The 18,937-nt window shown below is 37.1% G+C and overlaps 1 protein-coding gene across 16 annotated transcripts in view; it reads left to right on the top strand.

Annotated features, from left to right (window-relative positions):
- The window catches only part of LOC107094487 (clathrin coat assembly protein AP180-like), a 35,213-nt gene extending 20,161 nt beyond the window's left edge, over window positions 1-15,052 (top strand). For 2 of the 16 annotated variants that reach the window (XM_015390088.1, XM_015390087.1), the window contains 12 exons: window positions 1,381-1,395; window positions 1,966-2,136; window positions 4,882-4,977; window positions 6,634-6,864; window positions 7,714-7,788; window positions 8,106-8,189; window positions 8,750-8,833; window positions 10,871-10,957; window positions 12,458-12,519; window positions 13,398-13,481; window positions 13,559-13,669; window positions 13,895-15,052. In XM_015390088.1, coding sequence (XP_015245574.1) covers window positions 1,381-1,395; window positions 1,966-2,136; window positions 4,882-4,977; window positions 6,634-6,864; window positions 7,714-7,788; window positions 8,106-8,189; window positions 8,750-8,833; window positions 10,871-10,957; window positions 12,458-12,519; window positions 13,398-13,481; window positions 13,559-13,645 — 1,076 coding nt within the window. In that variant the 3' untranslated portion in view covers window positions 13,646-13,669; window positions 13,895-15,052. The remainder of the gene's footprint in view (window positions 1-1,380; window positions 1,396-1,965; window positions 2,137-4,881; window positions 4,978-6,633; window positions 6,865-7,713; window positions 7,789-8,105; window positions 8,190-8,749; window positions 8,834-10,870; window positions 10,958-12,457; window positions 12,520-13,397; window positions 13,482-13,558; window positions 13,670-13,894) is intronic. The other 14 variants (XM_015390089.1, XM_015390091.1, XM_015390092.1 and 11 more) reach the window with 14 other exon arrangements.
- Window positions 15,053-18,937: the final 3,885 nt, after the last annotated feature.

Here is an 18,937-nt window from a genome sequence, read left to right as displayed (position 1 = left end):
AGCTCTGATGTTTCTCCAAGTATCTGTTGGAGCCTTTTTTTCATGTGGGGGTTACTGCCCCCAGTGCTCCAGTGACCAAGGCACTGCTGTTGTCTTCACATTCCAGGCTCTCTCTAGTTCTTCCCTGAGGCCTTGGTATTTTTCCTGTTTCTCATGTTCTTTTTTCCCCGGATGTTTCCATCTTTTGGGACAGCCACGTCAATCAGCTGTCTCCTGCTGCTTATCAATAATCACAATGACCGGTTGGTGGGCCACAACCACTTTGTCTCTTTGTATCTGGAGATCCCACAGGACCTCAGCCTGTCATTGGAGAGTGACAGGTGGCTCCCATTTTGACCTGGGATCTCCAGTTTGTATTCTGAACAGATGTTTCTGTACACTATACCATCCACTTGGTTATGACTTTCCATGTATTTCTTTCCTGCCAGTTTTATACCCTGGTGTGAGGATTGTTTATGTGGCCTTTTTGCATAGACTGCACTTGGGATCTTGTATATTGTATCGTAACATACTTAAATAAATGCAAAAGCTCTGAACAGTTAAATGGTCTGTTGAGTAGGCTGGAGCAAGACTATGCATGGTCTTAAAAACAAAAACCAGGCCCTTTACATATCGTAAAGTGTAATGGGAGCCAGTGGAAAGATGTAGCTACATTGTGGACCAGAAGCTTGTGGAGGATGGAGTATAATGAAATGTATTACAAATGTTCAGCCTTGAACTAAAGAAGATATTAATTCCATCTTCAATATTTGGCCATAATAGAAAAGGTTTCGCTTTTACTCAGAGACTCATTAGGGGAAAATGCTCTCAGTAGTTAAGTTAACCATTTTGTTAAATTTAAGTGCATTGTCTAGCATAAGACCAAGGTTCCTCACGGCTGAAGTAAAAGGCAGGTAAGAACAGCGAAACTTAGGGGTATACCAATAGAGCTTGGGACTGAAAAAAAAAGTTTTCCCTTTATTTTGGTGCAAAAAATTCTGTAACAGCCATTGCCTGATATCAGACACACACTTCCAACAAGTATTGCTATCATTCAGTTGTACTTGCATGTAAATCTGTAAATCATCAGCAGTAATTTACAGGTAGAACTTCATTAGTAGAAATCCTCTATACTCAAACAAGCTTGAACAACCTGGCTGCATATATTCCATTTCGACTAATAACTGCAACTTGCAGGTAAAAAAAAATAAATAAAATATTCCTGCTTCTTGAATGTCTTTGAGGACTTAAAATTAATCGACTTTAGAGCGTTTGTAAATGAATAAACACATGTAAACTATTTTGGTATCTAATTTAGGAACCATTCGCACTGAATTTAGTCTAACAAAATACATTTTTTATTTTTCTCTTCTCTGTTTTTTGTTCATTTTGCCTCCATAGATCTGCTTGGATCAGGTGAGTGTCTCCATCCTCTGCGTTTAACCTCTAATCTTTCCAAGGATGGTTTAGTAGTAAATAATCTCAAAGAATATCTTAATTTTAAAAACACTAATATTGAGTGAAAGTGACATTGAATCAATACAAGTATTTGAGATGAAATTAATATTAAACATGGCCTTAGGGTAGTACCAATGTCTCATGGTTACCTCCCTGTTTGTCTCCTTAAGCTGTTCTTTTTAGTCTGAGTACTCTCTTTTTTCTCTTTGCCTTCTCTCTCTCCCCTCCCTCCACATACTCCATTGTCTGTTTCTGGTATAAAATGGGGGCTATGTTTATTATTTGACTATTTTTTTTTAATATACTGGTTTTAAACTGGCTGGTCCTGGGAATGTTTGTACTTTTTTTTGTCATTTGAATCTAAATTATATAAAATGGTTTAATTTGATTGGAAATGTGTTTTACCTTTTTTATTTTTTTCTTCTGTGTCACTTTGGTGACCCTTTGGTCATTTTGGTTGCTCCCTTTGGGATTTATTTTTGCTGCCTTTTTTGGGGGGGATTTGAAACACACGTACCCCACTGGCAGAAATGGGCGATTCCTTGCTATCTGAAACCCAACTCGCCGCAGAGGCCGCCCCCTCCCCTGCAGCAGCAGCACCCACTCCTGCAGCGGCAGAACCCAACGTCTCTCTAGCTCCTCCTACTAGCACAGCAGCCGCCACTTCCCCCGGTGCCACCAATATGGATCTGTTGGGAGGTCAGTGGGCTTCCAGAAAATTCTCTGCAAAGGAATACCTCTGGGAAGCTCGACCCTAAAACCCATTTCACAGCACAAAAACACAGACAGTGTTAACCACATTAAGCATGAACAGCAAAAGTATTTGCCCCCTTCCAGATTTCTTCAGTTATCTACATTTTTTTAATGTTTAATTTTATATTTTCAGAAAAAAAAAGTTTCTATAGAATAACAATAATATGAAAAAAAATCAAGATTTTAGTTTTTTAAAATTTTGATTTCATTTATTAAGAAAAATGCAATCAAACTGGCGTTGAGATAAGAATCAATCAGGTTTTCCTATGGCCTCACAGTCTGTATTATTTTTATGTTTACAGTTTTAAATCAGATGTAATTGGACACTGCTTAAAGATTACTCTTTAGATTACATTTTGTATTATAAGTCTATAGAACAAGGTGTAAAATAGTCCTTTATGTTTCTGTGTTCAGCACTAGTCGTTGCAGAGGAAATCCCCATGGATCACATTTTCCCCAGCCTCACTTTATTGTCTTATGGCTTAAATCATAACTGAGGCCTGTGGTTCATTTAAATGTTGGTCAAGGCTTCTTTGTGTTCTCCTTTATATATAAACCTATTTTTTTTTTATTGGTTTGTTTCTGATCTTTTCTTTATTTTTTTCAGATCATGACTTTTTTTCTTAATTAATGAAATCATCTTTTGAAACCTGCAGTATTTAATTTCCTAATAACTTTTTTTTTGATATTCAAATATATTTAATCATCTAAAACATTTAGATGTTCCAAAAAAAAACTCCAATCACTCCTATAGAATAAAATAAATTAACAAATCTAAGGGGATAAATACTTTTTCACTGCTTTATAGGTTGAGAAAATATTTTGCACAATGCAAACAAATCACCCAAAACAGCCACTATTATCAGCACTGATGCACGTTCGTCTCACTATAAGATACTGTTTGCTTTATTATGTACCCATTAATAATTTGAGGTGGTTAAAGGTTTTGTAGAAAAGGTAGCTATAAACTTGTGCGCAGATCATTTGATCTAGAATCTGCACATTCTGTACATACCCCCAAAATTAAACAAATAGAATAAAGCAGTTTGACAATGGAAATATTTACTCAGTTTGACTTTTAATGTATAAGCAACCGATGAATAATTGTGCTTAAAGTTACATTTAAAATTTCTGGCACTAGTTCACTTGTATCAGCCTGGAAATGGTTACAGCACTAATAATTGGTTGCTACCCTCAGCTTTATCGTACTATTTATTCTATGAAGTTTAAAGAAAAATTCCAATAGTCCGAATTAAGATTTTTCCCCAAACAAAAACTGAAAATCTGCTACAGTAATGTTCAACATCATTGCCAATTTATACTTCATAAAATTAGTTGCCATTTTTTGTACACTATCTATTTGTAAATATGAATAAATGGTAAAAGGTGCATCATTGTTTATTGCAAATACAGTAGCAGCTGTTGAATCAGAGATTCTTGGTGTGAATATGTGAAACAAATAGTACTAGAAATGCACTCAGAGAGTGCAGACCTTTAGCCGAATCATTTGTTGTACCTTCTATGAAAAGTTTAGCAAAGTCTGTACAACTTTTTAGTCTTTCTGAGACTAAAAAGTTGTACAGACTTTTATAGTCATTCTGAAAACAGACAGGCAGACAAACCAATGGTAAAAACATAATACCCTTTGGCAGAGGTAAAAAAAAAAAAAAACCCATAAAGTTGTGTCAGATGCAAAGAAATAAAAATTAAAAAGGCTAACTGGATTTCAGTTTAACTAGAATTGCAGAGAATTAAAGCAACTACATAAACTGTCAGTACTCGGGAGGTTAATATAAAAGAAATCTTTTAGTAGTAGTCCCTAGCAAATTAATGTATAGCATCACATAAACCCATTTATGTTTTTCATTAAATTTATTCTTTTTTAACTTACTGTGCAACTATTCCAATAATAAACATGTTGTCAACAATACAACTATTCTTCTCCTTTTTATTATTGCTATTATCACAAATCACTCTTCCTTTAGAAACCTAACACACTTAGACATGGCTTGCCAACATCTTTCCAAATTCATCGTCATATGCATCTTGTTTGATGAGCTGGCATGCTTTTCTGTAACTTCATTGAAAAGCAATGCTTTAAAACCCTCCAATGTGGCCCCAGCTACAAATGGCACCTGCAACATAAGTGGCTTTTTCTGATCTTTGTGCTGTAGATAGATCTTTGTGTACTGCCTCCTGTCTGTATTCCCATTTTTCTATTCACCTTTCCGTCACTCATGTTATGCACTGCTGTTTTTACTGTTCCACTGCTGTTTTTTACTGTTACACTCGGAAAAAAACAACAACAAAAGAAATAAAACAAAGGGTTAATAATCTTCACATGCAAAAGCTCTAGGCAGGGCATGTCCAGTCTGTCCTCATGGAGCTGTCCTACAGGTTTTCATTATTCTCTGGCACAGCTGACTAAGGTGACTGGAGTTCAACAAAAGTCTGTTAATCTGCTATCAATGAAAATCAGTTGTACAGAAGTAGTAAAACCTCTAAAACCAGTAGGGCAGCAGCCCCCAAGGACCTACTTTGGACATGCCTGCTAAGCTCTTATCTTTGTTTTTCTTAATAGTCTTTTTACCTTCAAGTATCGCTTGACTTTTTCCTTTTCTTCTTTCATCTATACTCCTGTCATCTTGCCATCTATTGGCATTTCCACCCCTGGGTTGATGCAAACGTCAGACGCCTTTGCTACTCCTGCTCCTTCCACTGAGGCCACCGCTGCAGCAGAGGGTGGGGCTGCTGCTTCATCTGCCCCAGCCACTAACTCTGGAGCTGGTGGGTGACAACAAATCAGAGTATCTGGATCTGCTTGAGTGTGAATGTGCCAAAGCTGGTGTATAACCTAATCTGTTTCATTAATGAAGTTTCCATATTTATATTTAAGGTTTTCTCAGTGTTTTAATAGGACTGTAATGGTTTTATTTTTTTTTTTTTTTACAATAACATGCTTTATAAAACCCTTGAAGATATCTACATGCTTTATGGTTCTTGGCAAGAATACCTACACTTAATGATCCAATTAAGCTCTTAATAACCTTGCAAAGTCTGGTGCATTTCTGGTAAATGCTCACAAAAAGCACAGTTGGAAGATATTTAATATAAAGCCAAAAGTATATTTGTTAAGGTTGAATGATAAACTTTGACTCAAAATATTAATGCATTTTGACCTTTTTTGCTGATGGTATTACTAAATGATTAAAAATGCAATATTTCTTACAGAGCATCAGCATCACCCTTTAGCCATTCTCTATAATTGTTTTTGTGTGTGTGTATATATACATTTTTTAAGTTAATAACTATTTTTGCTTCTGAGAAGTCATTTTGGAACAGAAGAATTTAGGTATTGCAAACTTTGCTTTGTCGTTATGTAGGCAAAGTAATCATATCGGCTCACGTATACTGCACGTATGTCTAAAGTATTTTTTTACATCTTTTTTATGGAGAATCTGAACCTAGCTGGATGTAAATAGTAGTGCTAACATCACTTTTACAGAAAACGCTAGTGTGGATGTGAAACCTTTCTTTTTTTACTTGTGGCTCGTATCTAAGAAAATACTTGAAGGAGTAATGAAATTGTTTGGCATCCACTGGCTAGTTAAAATAGTTGTCTCTAATGTAGACTGAACATGGTTTTTGGGTGCGTTGGTGTGCAGAGGTATGTGTGTTTGGTCACCTGAATTTTAAAGACATTGCTTTTTCCTTATTATCTAGAAACAGAAACACAAATGCATTTTACTTCAGGTTCTTGACATATTGCTCCTCTTGAACAGATAACAAGAAGGTAACTTTTCAGGAAATCGAAACATCTTGTTTCTAAAAGTAAATTATAAGCTTTAATAAAAATTATTTCCTTATTGAAACTTCTCAAAGTAAATATTTCTGTAAAATTCCAGATAGATTGATTTGTGTGTTTTTATTTTTACATTAAAACAAAAATGACGAACAATTGAGGAATAAAGATTGACATAGTTATATATTCCTCATCAAGGACAACCATTTGGCATGTCTAGCTTTACAGTTTCGTGGTTCCTTTTTGTGCTACTATCGCAGTTACCATTTTGTTTGTATTTTTTCCAATTCCTTTTAGCTCTAAATATTCCCATTGCCAGCTGGAGAGTGTTAGATTTCTCCATATTTTCCTTTCCTCTTATTCCTTTCATGGTTCTTTTTACCCTATAGGTTTTTGGGAACTACACACTTTTCATCATGAGTGTCAGAGAGCAGCACAATGAATGTGAAAGTTCTACAAACTTTAAAGCATTATTGGTTAGATATGGATTCAAACGAGTTTGGTGTGACCTTTATCACCACCTTAAACTGCCGTAATTTTTCAGCCAGAGTCAGTGTCCTATAAATCATCTGTTTTGTTTTAAAATCATTGTCTAACATTGCCTCTTCCTCTCCATATGTTGAATTCCTTAATCCCCAAAGACCCTTTTGCCCCGTCAGACGACAATACCAACGCTGCATCTTCAAAACTAGATCTTTTTGGGATGATGACAGTGGAGAACAGTAGCTCACTGGACGTCTGTTTTAGCTCTATGGAGACTCAGCCCTCCCCTTCCCCATCCCCCTCACCGCTCTTCACTTCCACATCCACCACCACCACTGCCACCATTTCAGGCTCCGACATCACCAGCCCTGCGACTGACCTCTTTGGTGGTAAACTTGAGGCATATGATTGGTTTTGTGTTTAACACCTTCCTTATCTCACTGAACTGATACAGCTCTGATAAATCTCCCCTCCACTGCCTGGTAATCCCTTACAGTTTATGGCTGTTTTCTGCATTCAGTTCCAATGAAAAGTTTAGATACACTCAGAAGTTGCATTAATTTCATATCAAATTGAACTCTTTTTAGAATGGAATGATCATAGCATACACAATTAAATTCATTACCTGTGTGTGCTAGTATTAAGCCAATGAAAAATGTTTTGAATCGACCTTTCTTCATCATAAGAAAGGTCAGCATGAAAAAGGCGTCATTATGGTTGGTATAATGTTTAAAGCCTTAAACGGACTGCTTCAAACATTCTTCTGTCGTAGTAGCAAAAAAAGCTACTCCTTCGTCTTCGAATATAACTTTTTGGCCAAACAAAAAACTGCAAACTAAAGTAAGGCCACAAGGTTTTTATTTAGATAAACAGTTTGGCTTCTTGGTTTTTCACCTTCTCAGCCCATGTGGACTTTTAACTTGTTTACCTCTGGACACTGAAATGGTATTCAAGTCATGACAAGTTTGAATATTGGGAGGGTGGTTGGCACCTAAAAGCATAGTAAAATGATCAATACATTTAAAGTTTCTATATCATATAATTTTTTGTAAGAGTATTTTACTCTAAAAAAATTAAGTGCACCAAAATGTATATGAAATTCAAGCAGACGATGAGTGTCTTTTAACTGTTCATTGTCACTGTATGTTTGTTACTTTGCTTTTTGTGAGCCTCATCAACAGGTTTAGAAATAAAAAAGTATTTTTTTCTTTTTTGTCTTGGTATGCATGCCCTCATAGATATGTTTGACGCCATGCCAAACTCAAGCCTCTCAAAAACGGATCCCTTGCCCAGCACTGACTTGTTTTCTGCAGGTACCCTTCTGCATCGAAGTTTGCAATCTTGCGTGCATCTTCCTGTTCTCCAATATCTTCATGCTGTGTTTGCTTTCAGATTTGTCCTTGGCTTTCATTAGGGAAAAGGCTATTTTGCCATCTTATAGATTGGATAAAAGCTATTGAGCTGTTTAAAGCATTTACTTTTGTTTCTTACCTAATTTCCGATTCGAGCATGTACTTCTTGCCCTAAAGGTGCAGCTAATGCATCATAATAAATGACAGTGACTGCTCTGAGTGCATTTGTGCAACTGCGTGTTGGGGTCTAAACATCATCTCCACCTTGCCTTCTCTAGCCGATTTGTTCAGCCCCCCTGCTCCTATCCTCTCCTCTGCACCACCCAAAATTGACACAGGAGGCATCATGAGCTTGTTTGGTGGTGGGTAACGCAGATGACAGTCTGCCCTCAATCTGTCTCCATGGTTCTTGAAAACAACATCAAAGAAGATAAGGGTGTAAAGTGAAATCCTGTTTTATTTACTCTAGTATGGTTACAGCTGCAGAATTTGCATCTATTGCCTGTACTTATGCTTCTGCTTTGAATGGGGGTCATAATTATAGTTTATTTAGTACTACTTGCACAGCTTGGCTGACTAAGGATTCAGGACTTGGACTGATCATTTACAAACACACACACACACACACACACACACACACACACACACACATATATATATATATATATATATATATATATATATATATATATATATATATACTAATTACATGAAAAAGGAGTTAAGATTGTTACTTGAATGAGTGTGAGTTCTGATTTGTTTTGCATCATTTTTGACTTCAACTGTTTTGTCTGATATTAGCAGCTTTGAAGCAGGAGGCTGATTATTACCCTTGTTTGCCCTCATGCTGCGTTGGAAATGGCTGAACGTATTGTTGTGGGGCATGCCACAATGGGGTCATGTTTCTGATGACCTGCAACAGAGTCCACAGGAGGGGATGCCCCGGCTGCTGCTGCACCAGCTCCTGCTCCTGCCGCCGCTGCTCCAAGTTCAGAGCTCATGTCAGGTAAATCGTCATGTGTTATGCACCAACCTACATGTGCACTTTTTGTGCAGAGTTCGATTATTTCACTCTTTCTTATGCCTAAAGCATAAGTCAACTGCAATTTCAGCTTAGATTTTAACCAGTTATCTTCCTTTACCATGGAGAGAGAGTTCTGTTTTAGATGTCTCTGAGACCCACTTTTTCTGTGAGTGTGCAAGTGTGCTTTTATGTGATTTTCCTCCCTTTATCTGCAAGTATTTATCTCATTTTTGCATGATGTTTCATCATGTGGAGTTTAATGCCCCACATTAAGTAAGAACATTATATATTAGAAGTTTTGTAGTGGTGTCAATCTTTAAAACTACATGCTTTATAGTGTTATTCTCTGATTCCTTTAACTTTAGTAATATTTTATGTAATAATCTACCAGTATCTCTTTTATAAAAAAAAAAAATCCCCTTATATTTCAGTGTTCAATTTAAAAGGGTATCCATATATTTAGATAATTATTGTCATTATTAAGTATACGTACAGTGCCTGGTAAATGTTCAGCAAGGCCAACAAAATGCTTTAGAACATTGCATATTTATTCATATTAATCACCCAGTCAAAGCCCAGAGTCTGATTCTATGACATGACTTGAAAATTGATGTTAACGTTAAAGAAGAGCAGACCAACGTTTTAGTCTGATTGTGTAAAAGGGCTAAAGACTGTGACTGTGATGACAACTAAAAGCCTAGTTTTCGATCTCTTCCAATGATCAGATCAAAAAGGAACACAAACTACACACTTTTTAATAATACATTACATGTTTATGCTGTATTGAAAGTTGGAATGTCTTTCATTTAAATGATCATAAAACAATCTAGCTCTATATTTGCACTGACTCCAAAATGCTTTATTAATTTCTCCAGAAACCAAATTCCAATTTCTTACCAATGGAGACATGTTGGTTGTCCATCAGGAATTGTAATTTCTATGTAGAATATCTGCTTAAAGGACCTTTCTGAGAGAGTTGTTTGTAACAGAAAAAGACACGGCACTGACACATGTCCCTTGAGCTGCGAACAAAACTTTTACTCTAGAGTAAATATCAAGACAGTTCACTTTATCATCTATGGACTCTTTAATGATTGTTTAGATTTATTTTCGTAATGGGAGCATGTGCAAAGTTCAAGTGGTGGGGTACTTTTTTAAGGCACCATTGCACACCACTGAGTCGGTTGCTGGAGACAGATTGGATTGTTTCCGTTAATGTGACCACGTAAACTTTTTTTTTCTCTTTCATCAAATTCACAATCATCTCCCACTGTTCCTATATATCTAAGGTCTGCTATACTGCTGCTCTATGGCCTAACCTCTTATCTTTTTCCATTCTGTACAATCTCTTTATCATGCGCTATTTAAAAAGCTTAATATTTCCTTCTTACTTTGGCATATCTGCTTTTTTTGCTATCCTGTCTTTTCCCTACACTTCTCCCCTGCTCTCTTGCTCCATCTGGCTCTTGGGCTGGCTCATTTCTTGCTTCCTGCCATTTGATTGGGTGAGTTGCCTTGCTCTTTAATACGCTAAATTCCCACAGTGCACTGCATTGCAGTGGCACAGCCACACTGCACTGTTCGCTCCACCAACAGATGCTGGATGATGACAAAGACTGTCTGTGTCAAACAACAACAATATACATCACATGTGATTGGTCTTCTTTGAAGTTAGAATCAAATCATATATATATATAAGCATATCTAATTAAAATGTTTTCCTTTATTTAATTGTATATAAATCTGACATTTACACTCTTAATGTTATTTCCTTCCTTATTATAAAGATACTCTTTGTCCTCATCTGAATTCTGTATTGTTTGCTATCACAGTAGTATTGATCATCCCCACTGCTCTGTTGTCATGGAGATATCTTTTGGTCGTCATAGTAATCTCCAGTAATAAAGAAATGTGCTACAGAATTGCCGTGTAGTGTGAGAATAGCTCACACAGGATGCTAATATTTCCCTTAATCTCCTATCCTGCCCCTTCCTTTCTTCTACTCCCTCCCTCCTGTAGTATTTGATGGGCTAGGCGACATAATGAAGCCCACTGTGACCCCTCAGGCGGGTGATGTTGACACCTCTATGGCTAACATGGCAAGTAGTAAGTAGTAATAAGTGCAGACTCCAACACTGAAAAATGATAAATGTGTATGTTTAAAAAAAATGGCTTGTTATACCCTCCCGGCGTCAAACATATAAAGAGCAATAACCAAGAAGACACAAACAGCAGAGTTTATTATTCCCCAAAATAGAGCTTTACAGATATTGCATACTGAGTCTTTCAAGACTGCTGGACAAGCTATTTTGGAAAAGCAACTAGTTTGCACAGTCCATCTGTCACAAATGTTCCTGTACAACAAATACTGAGATTGAAAAACAGCAGAATGCAATTACTTTTATTTAATCTAATCATAAGAAGAACAGGACATGTATCCAAGTACTTTGATTTCTATTAATTTGCTTTTAGTTGTTCCAAATTTTAAATTCCGAACTAATCAGGATACATTAGAACACCTAACCAATTTGAACCCCTATTTTGTATCTCCTTGTTGCCATTTTGTCTCTACATACTTGTCTCTTTCATATGTGTAAACAAATCATCTATTATCCATGTTGTTGAACTGTGTATTCAATTGTTACTATAACTAGCACTTTTTGGTGACCAATTTTCGATAAAGAAATTCATAAAAATGCTTAGATGTATAGCTGAAAGCTTATAACTCTTCATTATTATATGAAAATGTTTCAATTTGGAACCTGTTTCTACTCAGGATAGTTCTAGTTCCAATTTGGGCCAATTAACTGTTTTGAAATATACAATAATATACTATTATTCAACCAGTAGAACTCGCAGTTACTTCCTGTGGTTAAAAGTAACTGGAGTCACATAACCATATTTTCTAACGATTTACTTTTAATAGATTGTAAAACGTTCTTTTAAATTATCAGTGTTACTAACACACGGTTGGTGGTAGACAGCCCCCTTTTATACTCAATTAGGCTGGCTAATGACTGAACCATAAAATTATAAATCAGTCAGTGGAAAAAATGAGCCGCGCTCTACATGCTAACATTTCACACAAGTCATTGTTGTTAAGACAAACAAAAAGGTTTAAAAAGAAACCTTAAAATTGCTTTAGGCTGCTTCAAATTTCTTTATATTTTATATCAAAGAGAGATTTATTTAATCTTCTAACTAATCTGATCTTTTATGTTCAACAAAGAACTACTGTACTGAATAGTACCTGAATGTTAAGTCCTTATGCAAAATGTAAATATTTCTGTACAACGACAGACATGCAGATGAACAAACAACAGCCTGATTGACTTTTTTTGAAAAAGTTATGATTGAGAGGGCCAGGATGGTGGAGATCTGTAGAAAAGTCAATAGAAATGGGGCCAACGGTGTGATTTTAATTTATAATAACATACCAATATTAAGGAATTTTTTTTATGAATTAAAAGCTCTAGACATATAGTAAAATTCTGATTGATGGGAAACAAGACTAAAAGTTTTTGTACTATGTTGTATGACTTTCCATTATTGCAGTGAAACAGTGATTTTGCAGAACCTTTCTCTCTTTCTCTCTCCTCCTTAAAGACCTCACAATGGGAACTGCAGCGGCTCCTCAGGTAGCTCCCCCTAGTTGGGGTGCACCCATGGTAAATGTTGTCTGTGTCTTATAGCATGGAGTGGACCCGCATGGCAGACAGGGCACATCAGAAGCAGCAATCTCAAAGCGTTGCCTTCATTTGGTTCTCCAGTATCCAGGTGTTAACCATAGGGTGTGTAAATAGGGGATGCAGGATTCAAGATGGAATGTTTCATACAGATTTTGACAACCAATGCTGCTATTTTACCATCCACCATAACAAATCCAGGAAGATTTAATTTTTACTTTGCATTAACTTTATTTAATACCTGGAGTTTGTACTGGAGAGTGATGAAGAGACATATGATATGGCTAAATTACAGCTTCTTATTCTTTTCAATAAATATCTTAAGCCTTTTTTGAATTCACTCCATATAGTTCAGCTCACTTACTTTTTTGGAAATTTGTACTTACCCCTCATTATGCATGTTTCAGTAAAGAGTAGAACTTTACAGCTGGAGTAAGGTTGTTTTTTTTGCGGGCTTGTCTTTGTTTTTGTGTGCCATACTGTTTTGTCTGTCTTCAGCACCACTTTTGGATGATGCTGATTCACTAGAAAGCATCAGCACTTTCTCTTCCTACCCTTATGTGTGTTGGTTTTGCGGCATTTCTCATTTATGTTATAATATGGTAATATCCAAACTCCTCGTGTCCGTCCCCTCCCCACCACACCTTTAGAACATTCCCATGGGTCCTGGTCCTTATATGGGGACTTACCCCAGCTTCATCATGGTAAGATGACCCCTCCTGTCCACTCCAGTAATGTCCCATTTGAACATTATCGGATATTGATGGACAATCAGCTACTTAGGTGTCCCTCCCTCTGGCATCAGATGCCAGACAATAAATCTAATTTATGTTTCCTCCCTCCGTGTGTCTCTATATAAGGCTGGGGCTCCAGTTGCCGGAGCGCCAATGATGCCCATGGCTAGACCAGGCTTTCCTGCCGCAGGAGCGGCCCCTGGAGCACCGGTAACAAGCTCCGAAGTGGGCTACTAATTGCAAACATGCAAAAAAAGGGTGAATGCTAAAATCGAATGTGCTTGCAGATGTCTCCTGGAATGGCCCAAAGCCCAAGAAAGCCCCCACCACCCAGGAATGCTCTGGATGACCTGAATATCAAGGACTTTATGTAGACTGCCTGACCCATAAAACCCAAGGTGGGTCTGCTCAATTTTAATGAATTAAATCTCTGCATTGTTTACTACAATTTGTTGTTTGTGGTATAAATTTGTCGCAAATTATTACAAATCATAAATCACCCAAATGTAATGACAACTTTTCCCTAATTTTCCAAATTAGGGAAAAGTTGTCAAAAGTTGTTATATAAACATGGTTGTGTAACTGTCCTGATTTGTTTTTTTTTTTATCTTCAACCACTGAAGGTTTGTCATTGTGTCTGGAGCTCTGTGGATATGGATGTCTGTACCCGTCCCAGCCTCTTCTTCAGCCAGCCAGCCAGCTATCATCTCTTCTATCGTTCCCCTCTAACCTTCCACCAGCTTTGACTGAAAACCCACCCTCCTTATCTAATGTTGTAGCACAACTGTGAATATGAACCCTAGATACAGAAAACCAGTTATGTTTCAATGTGTGTGAGTGTGTGTGTATTTCAGTGTTAACCTTTACTTAATATACTATGGAAAGATAAATGACCAAAAAAAAAAAAAAAAATCAATAAATGTGTATTTAGATTCATTCAGCATATCAGCTGACCTGGAATGGTGGACGTGTGTTGGATTCTTTTGGCACCACCAAGGACTGTGTTTGAAGTTAATGTGGACTTTGTTCAGTGTAGCTTCACTCGCCAGCCCCTCAGTCACTCCCCCCTGATGTCCAAACCAGTACTGAGCAATGTTTTGTGTCATTATTAACTTGTACCCATATTAACTCGGGGATTGATCCCCCCACTTTCCAACATCATGCTTTTGTAAAACTATAACAAAATAAACAAAAGCACCAGGACTGAATTCACCCGTTCACCCAGACTTTTAATTGAGCAGATTAGATTTCTGTTTTACTTTCAGTTTCCTTTGTTGTGACATTGTATGAAACATGCAAAAAAGTGAACTGTTCAAATTGACATATGCATTTTAGACTGCTTTAAATGACAGATTTTGCATATTTTCAGTAACCTTTGTTGTTAAAAATGGCATATATAGTATATATATTTTTAGTTACTTTAAATAAATAAAAAACTGCAAGTTTGGTTAAATCTCCCCAAATTTTTTTGTTCACAACTCTCTAAGAAGAGATGCGGTGAATAAAGCTTTTTCTGTGGTGCCCCTGCTGGTGTGAAGTGGTACTGAATTAGTGCATGCAAATGGGCAATCTGGGTTGCAATTTAAAAATCTCAGTGACCTTAATTTTTTTTCTTGGTTTTGAGAGAAGTGAAAGGTTAAATAGAGGATAAAGTTTGCTTTTTTTGGGTCATTTCTGGTGCAACAGAAGTCAGTACATTTGCTCATGTGCAGCCTCTGGGTCCTAAAGGCTTACTGTAAAACAGTCAAGTGTTCACTGGATGTTTCTGTGTTACTTAATTTAAAAAAAAGATGACTGTATTTTACTCCATCGTGGCATTAAGTGGTATTAAACTGTTGAAAGAAAAATAAAGAATAATATGGCATATTGAAAAGATTGTGGATGAATAGTGTTTGTTTGGTATATGAAGGCTGTTTTTTTCATTCTTTTTGTTTTTTATGACGAATGGTATCGTCCACTCTCCCAACATGCATGTAGTCTGAATTAGATGCAATAAAAGACAAATACCACATCTAAACCAACTTTGTTGTTATCCATTTCTTGCTTGGCTGTTAGTTTTACATATTTACAAGTGTTAGCTTTGTTTTGCAACAATAAAAGTATGGCACAGGTGCAGACAATGAAAAAGTTCCCAAAAATTGACCTTCAAATTCTCACAAAAAAATAAAAAAATAAATAATCAAGCAATCAAAATAACTGAAAAAGTTATGGACAGATTGTGCTGAAAATTTCAGATGTGTGCCTCAAGCCAAAGAACATGCCATTACATTTTGGTGGGAATCCAGGTTGTAATCTGGATACAGGAATTTTTTAAAGGTTTCTTAAAAATTATTTGGTGGGAAAAGCAGTCCCCCCTTAAACCAGAAGGAGGCAGCGGTGACTATTGACAGCTTTGTATCGGCTCAACAGAGCCCACAATATTATACTGATGACAAGCATAAGAAACGGGAGCCAAGCTGACAAAGAAGATAGCAGAGTGAATGAAGAAGGTGAGAGCAGAACAGACACCAGAGGCAACAAATTGTGGCTTACTTGTAAACCTATGAAAGGGTTTTAAAGACATTTTGTACCAAAGGTGTATCTCATGCCAAAGAGAAATTAATTAACATATAACGATCCAGATCATGTGTGAGTTTAAGATGGTAGGTGTATATTAGCAAGGCAAATTTATTTGTAAAGCATTTTCCATCTACAAGCACTGCTGTGGCAAAGGAATAGAAAAAATAAAGAGAAGTCCAGTGGGTCAGTCTGCTGGCAGCTTTTTTTCACCCCAAACCAGGGCAGATGTCCCTGTGGTCTCAGTCATCTCCATGACCAACAGTGAGCTTCATGGGTGAAAACACTTAAGCAAGTTCCAAAAACCACTGCTGTCAGAGCTCCTCATCTTAAGGACTCCACTCCCCAGTCAGGACCTGTTAGAGTTTTTCCTCACTCAGATCCGTTTAGTGTTTCACCACAGTTTGCTACACTTTATGAGCACACTCTGTGCCATCCAAAGATCCCTGAACCTCAGGCAGGATCAAGTGATGAAACAGAAAACTGCAAGAGCTCCAAGGTTGTTAACACCTTAAAGGCCCCACTGTTAGAGCTCCAAGGTTGTTAACACCTTAAAGGCCCCACTGTTAGAGCTCCAAGGTTGTGAAACCTCGGCAGGCGCTTCAACCTGTGCAGTTCTTCAGTGCTGGTTCCTTGTGGAATGTTAGTTGCTTCCTCCTCTCTGGCTTTACATGTGAGTTTCCCCCTGATATTTGCTGGGGTTTTTTTTGTTCTCAGTATTTTTGTGTTTTTGATGTTTGCCTCAGTTTGCATTAAATCTACAAGAACTCATTTCTGCCTCACTCACCTCTGCTGTAGTGTCCTCAAGCAACCTCACCCCCCTTGTTGACAGGATCTTGGGAGTTTCTTGGAGAGCGGGGTTTGGCAGAAATTGTAGCTGAGAGTCCAACAGCAAAACAAAACTGCATGCCCCTACACAAATGATCATGGTTATTACCAGTATGGACTTTGGTCCCCAATGTCAAAAATTAATACCATGGCTTATGGCCCATAACATATTTAAAAAAAAGTTAAAATTAAAGTCTGTCACACACACAGCACATAAAAATTTTAAGTGATTAAAATATTTGGACTGAACAGTTATGTGGTTTCAAAAGACAACAGTAAAAAAAAGGTCTACTTTTTGCCAGGGGCATAAAGATGAGACTCTGCAGGACTTAACAAAAGTAATGCAGTCTGATTTAGCCAAGATGCGCCCATGATGGGTGCATCATAGAAAGAAAAAGGGTAAGTGAAGTGATGCACTCGTCATGCCTGTTATCTACTGTACAAGCCTGTGGGGGCAGTGCAACCATCTGGTGTCCCTGCAGTGTTCCCTGTAGTGTGTCAGGTCAATATTCAGTAATAGTAACCAAAAGGATTATGTCAGCTAACTATTTAAATGTACTGAATGACCAGTTTATTCTGTCAGTAGTGATTTTCTTCCCTAATGCATATTCTAAGAGCACAGTTCCAGCATTTATCAAGCTCAAATTTTTAAAGTGGTTCAAGGAGAATCAGGCATAATTTTTGATTGACCACCACTGAGTCCAATTCAAGTTATTTATATTGTGCCAATTTACAACACATGTCATCTCAAGGCACTTTACGGAGACAAATCAACCAGATTATACAGTCAAAGTGATTCAAAATTTTATATCTAAGTAAGACCTGTTGATTGCATTGAGTCATTGACTTGAAGGCAATACCTCACACCGCTTGTAGTGACATTGGAGAGAACCTTCCCTTTTAACAAGAACAATCCTCCAGCAGACCAGGGTCAGTGTGTGAGGTCATCTGCCAAAGCCAGTTGGGGTTCGAGGAGACAGAAGCAGGCATACAGAAAGAAGCAGAAATACAAAAGGCTCCACGGGTGCCCAATCCAGGAAACACACAACCAGGCAGATGAGCTCCAAGCCAGCTCCCATGTCAGAGGATGAAAGAGAGCACATCCAGTTAGTCACAGTCAGAGAAACAGGACTACAATGAAAAACAGGTAAAGCTCCAACATCCACAAACAAAGATGTTGATGGCAGCAGGACAGCCAATATTTCTCACCAGGATGGTGCCATACAGGAACAGGCCAGATGAAGCTACTATGAGGAAAAGCAGAGGGAGCATAACATTAGAGATTGAACTAACAATTTCTGCAGGATGGGAGAATAGAGATAGAATGAAGCAGAATGATGAAAAAGGGTCCCTATGTCCTCCGGCAGTTTAAAACTATAGTAGCATAACTATAGAGATAGCTCAGGATAAGCTGAGCCACTCTAACTTTAAGCTTTATCCATGTGAACGCCATTAATAATCCTTGAATATGCGGAAAAAGGCTATGTAAGGTGGCCAGAATCTTCTACCATCAACACAAGTTCTTTAAAATTAAATGCAAAACCTAATAGAATGAAATCTTGTGCCATTACAAAAGCTTATTAAAACAAAGCAACAGCAAATACATCCCAAAATAAATTTTAATGCATGTGGCCTGATTTTGGTGATTGTTTTGTTTCCTACTAAGAAAGATAGTAAAATTTGGTGTTTTTTTTTTTATGGACATTTTTGTGTAAATACAATGTCATGCTAAGTTTTGAAGGCAAGACCTTATATAACACTTTGTAGAAAAATACATGTGATGAAACATATATTAAAAGTTATAGTTGAATTAGAGCAAGACATCAAATAAAATGTTACATCTACATAGTATACAGATGGCAACAGCAGATACACTTACACTGGAAAAATACATATATTTTTAGCCTTCACAGGAAAACATATATATGATTAATGTGGTTTGACAGGGTTCCTAAACTGAAAAACTTTGTTCTCTCTTAAAAAGCAGCCCCTCATTATATTATTTTATAGTTTGTTTCCTGTTCTTGGCCTCACTTTTTAAGTAAATCAGTAGATAGCAGATTAATTTGTCAAATGTACAAAATAAAGAAGAAATATGATATGAAAATAGATCATGAGAATTCAGCATGCAAAATATGATAGCCGATTACACAAAAGCATTTTGTGGAGAACTATCCTCTCTTCATTTGCATCAGGATATGAGCTGCTTTATGAGTGCGTTTTGCTTCTGTGACTTTCAGAGAACCATTTGCTCAGAGCACATTGTTCCAGCACGACTCATC

This window comes from Cyprinodon variegatus, unplaced genomic scaffold, assembly GCF_000732505.1.
Source record: "Cyprinodon variegatus isolate N-32 unplaced genomic scaffold, C_variegatus-1.0 Scaffold485, whole genome shotgun sequence".
Lineage (NCBI taxonomy): Eukaryota > Metazoa > Chordata > Actinopteri > Cyprinodontiformes > Cyprinodontidae > Cyprinodon > Cyprinodon variegatus.
Note: the sequence above shows the minus strand (reverse complement) of the source record. Positions and strands in the feature narration are given on the sequence as shown.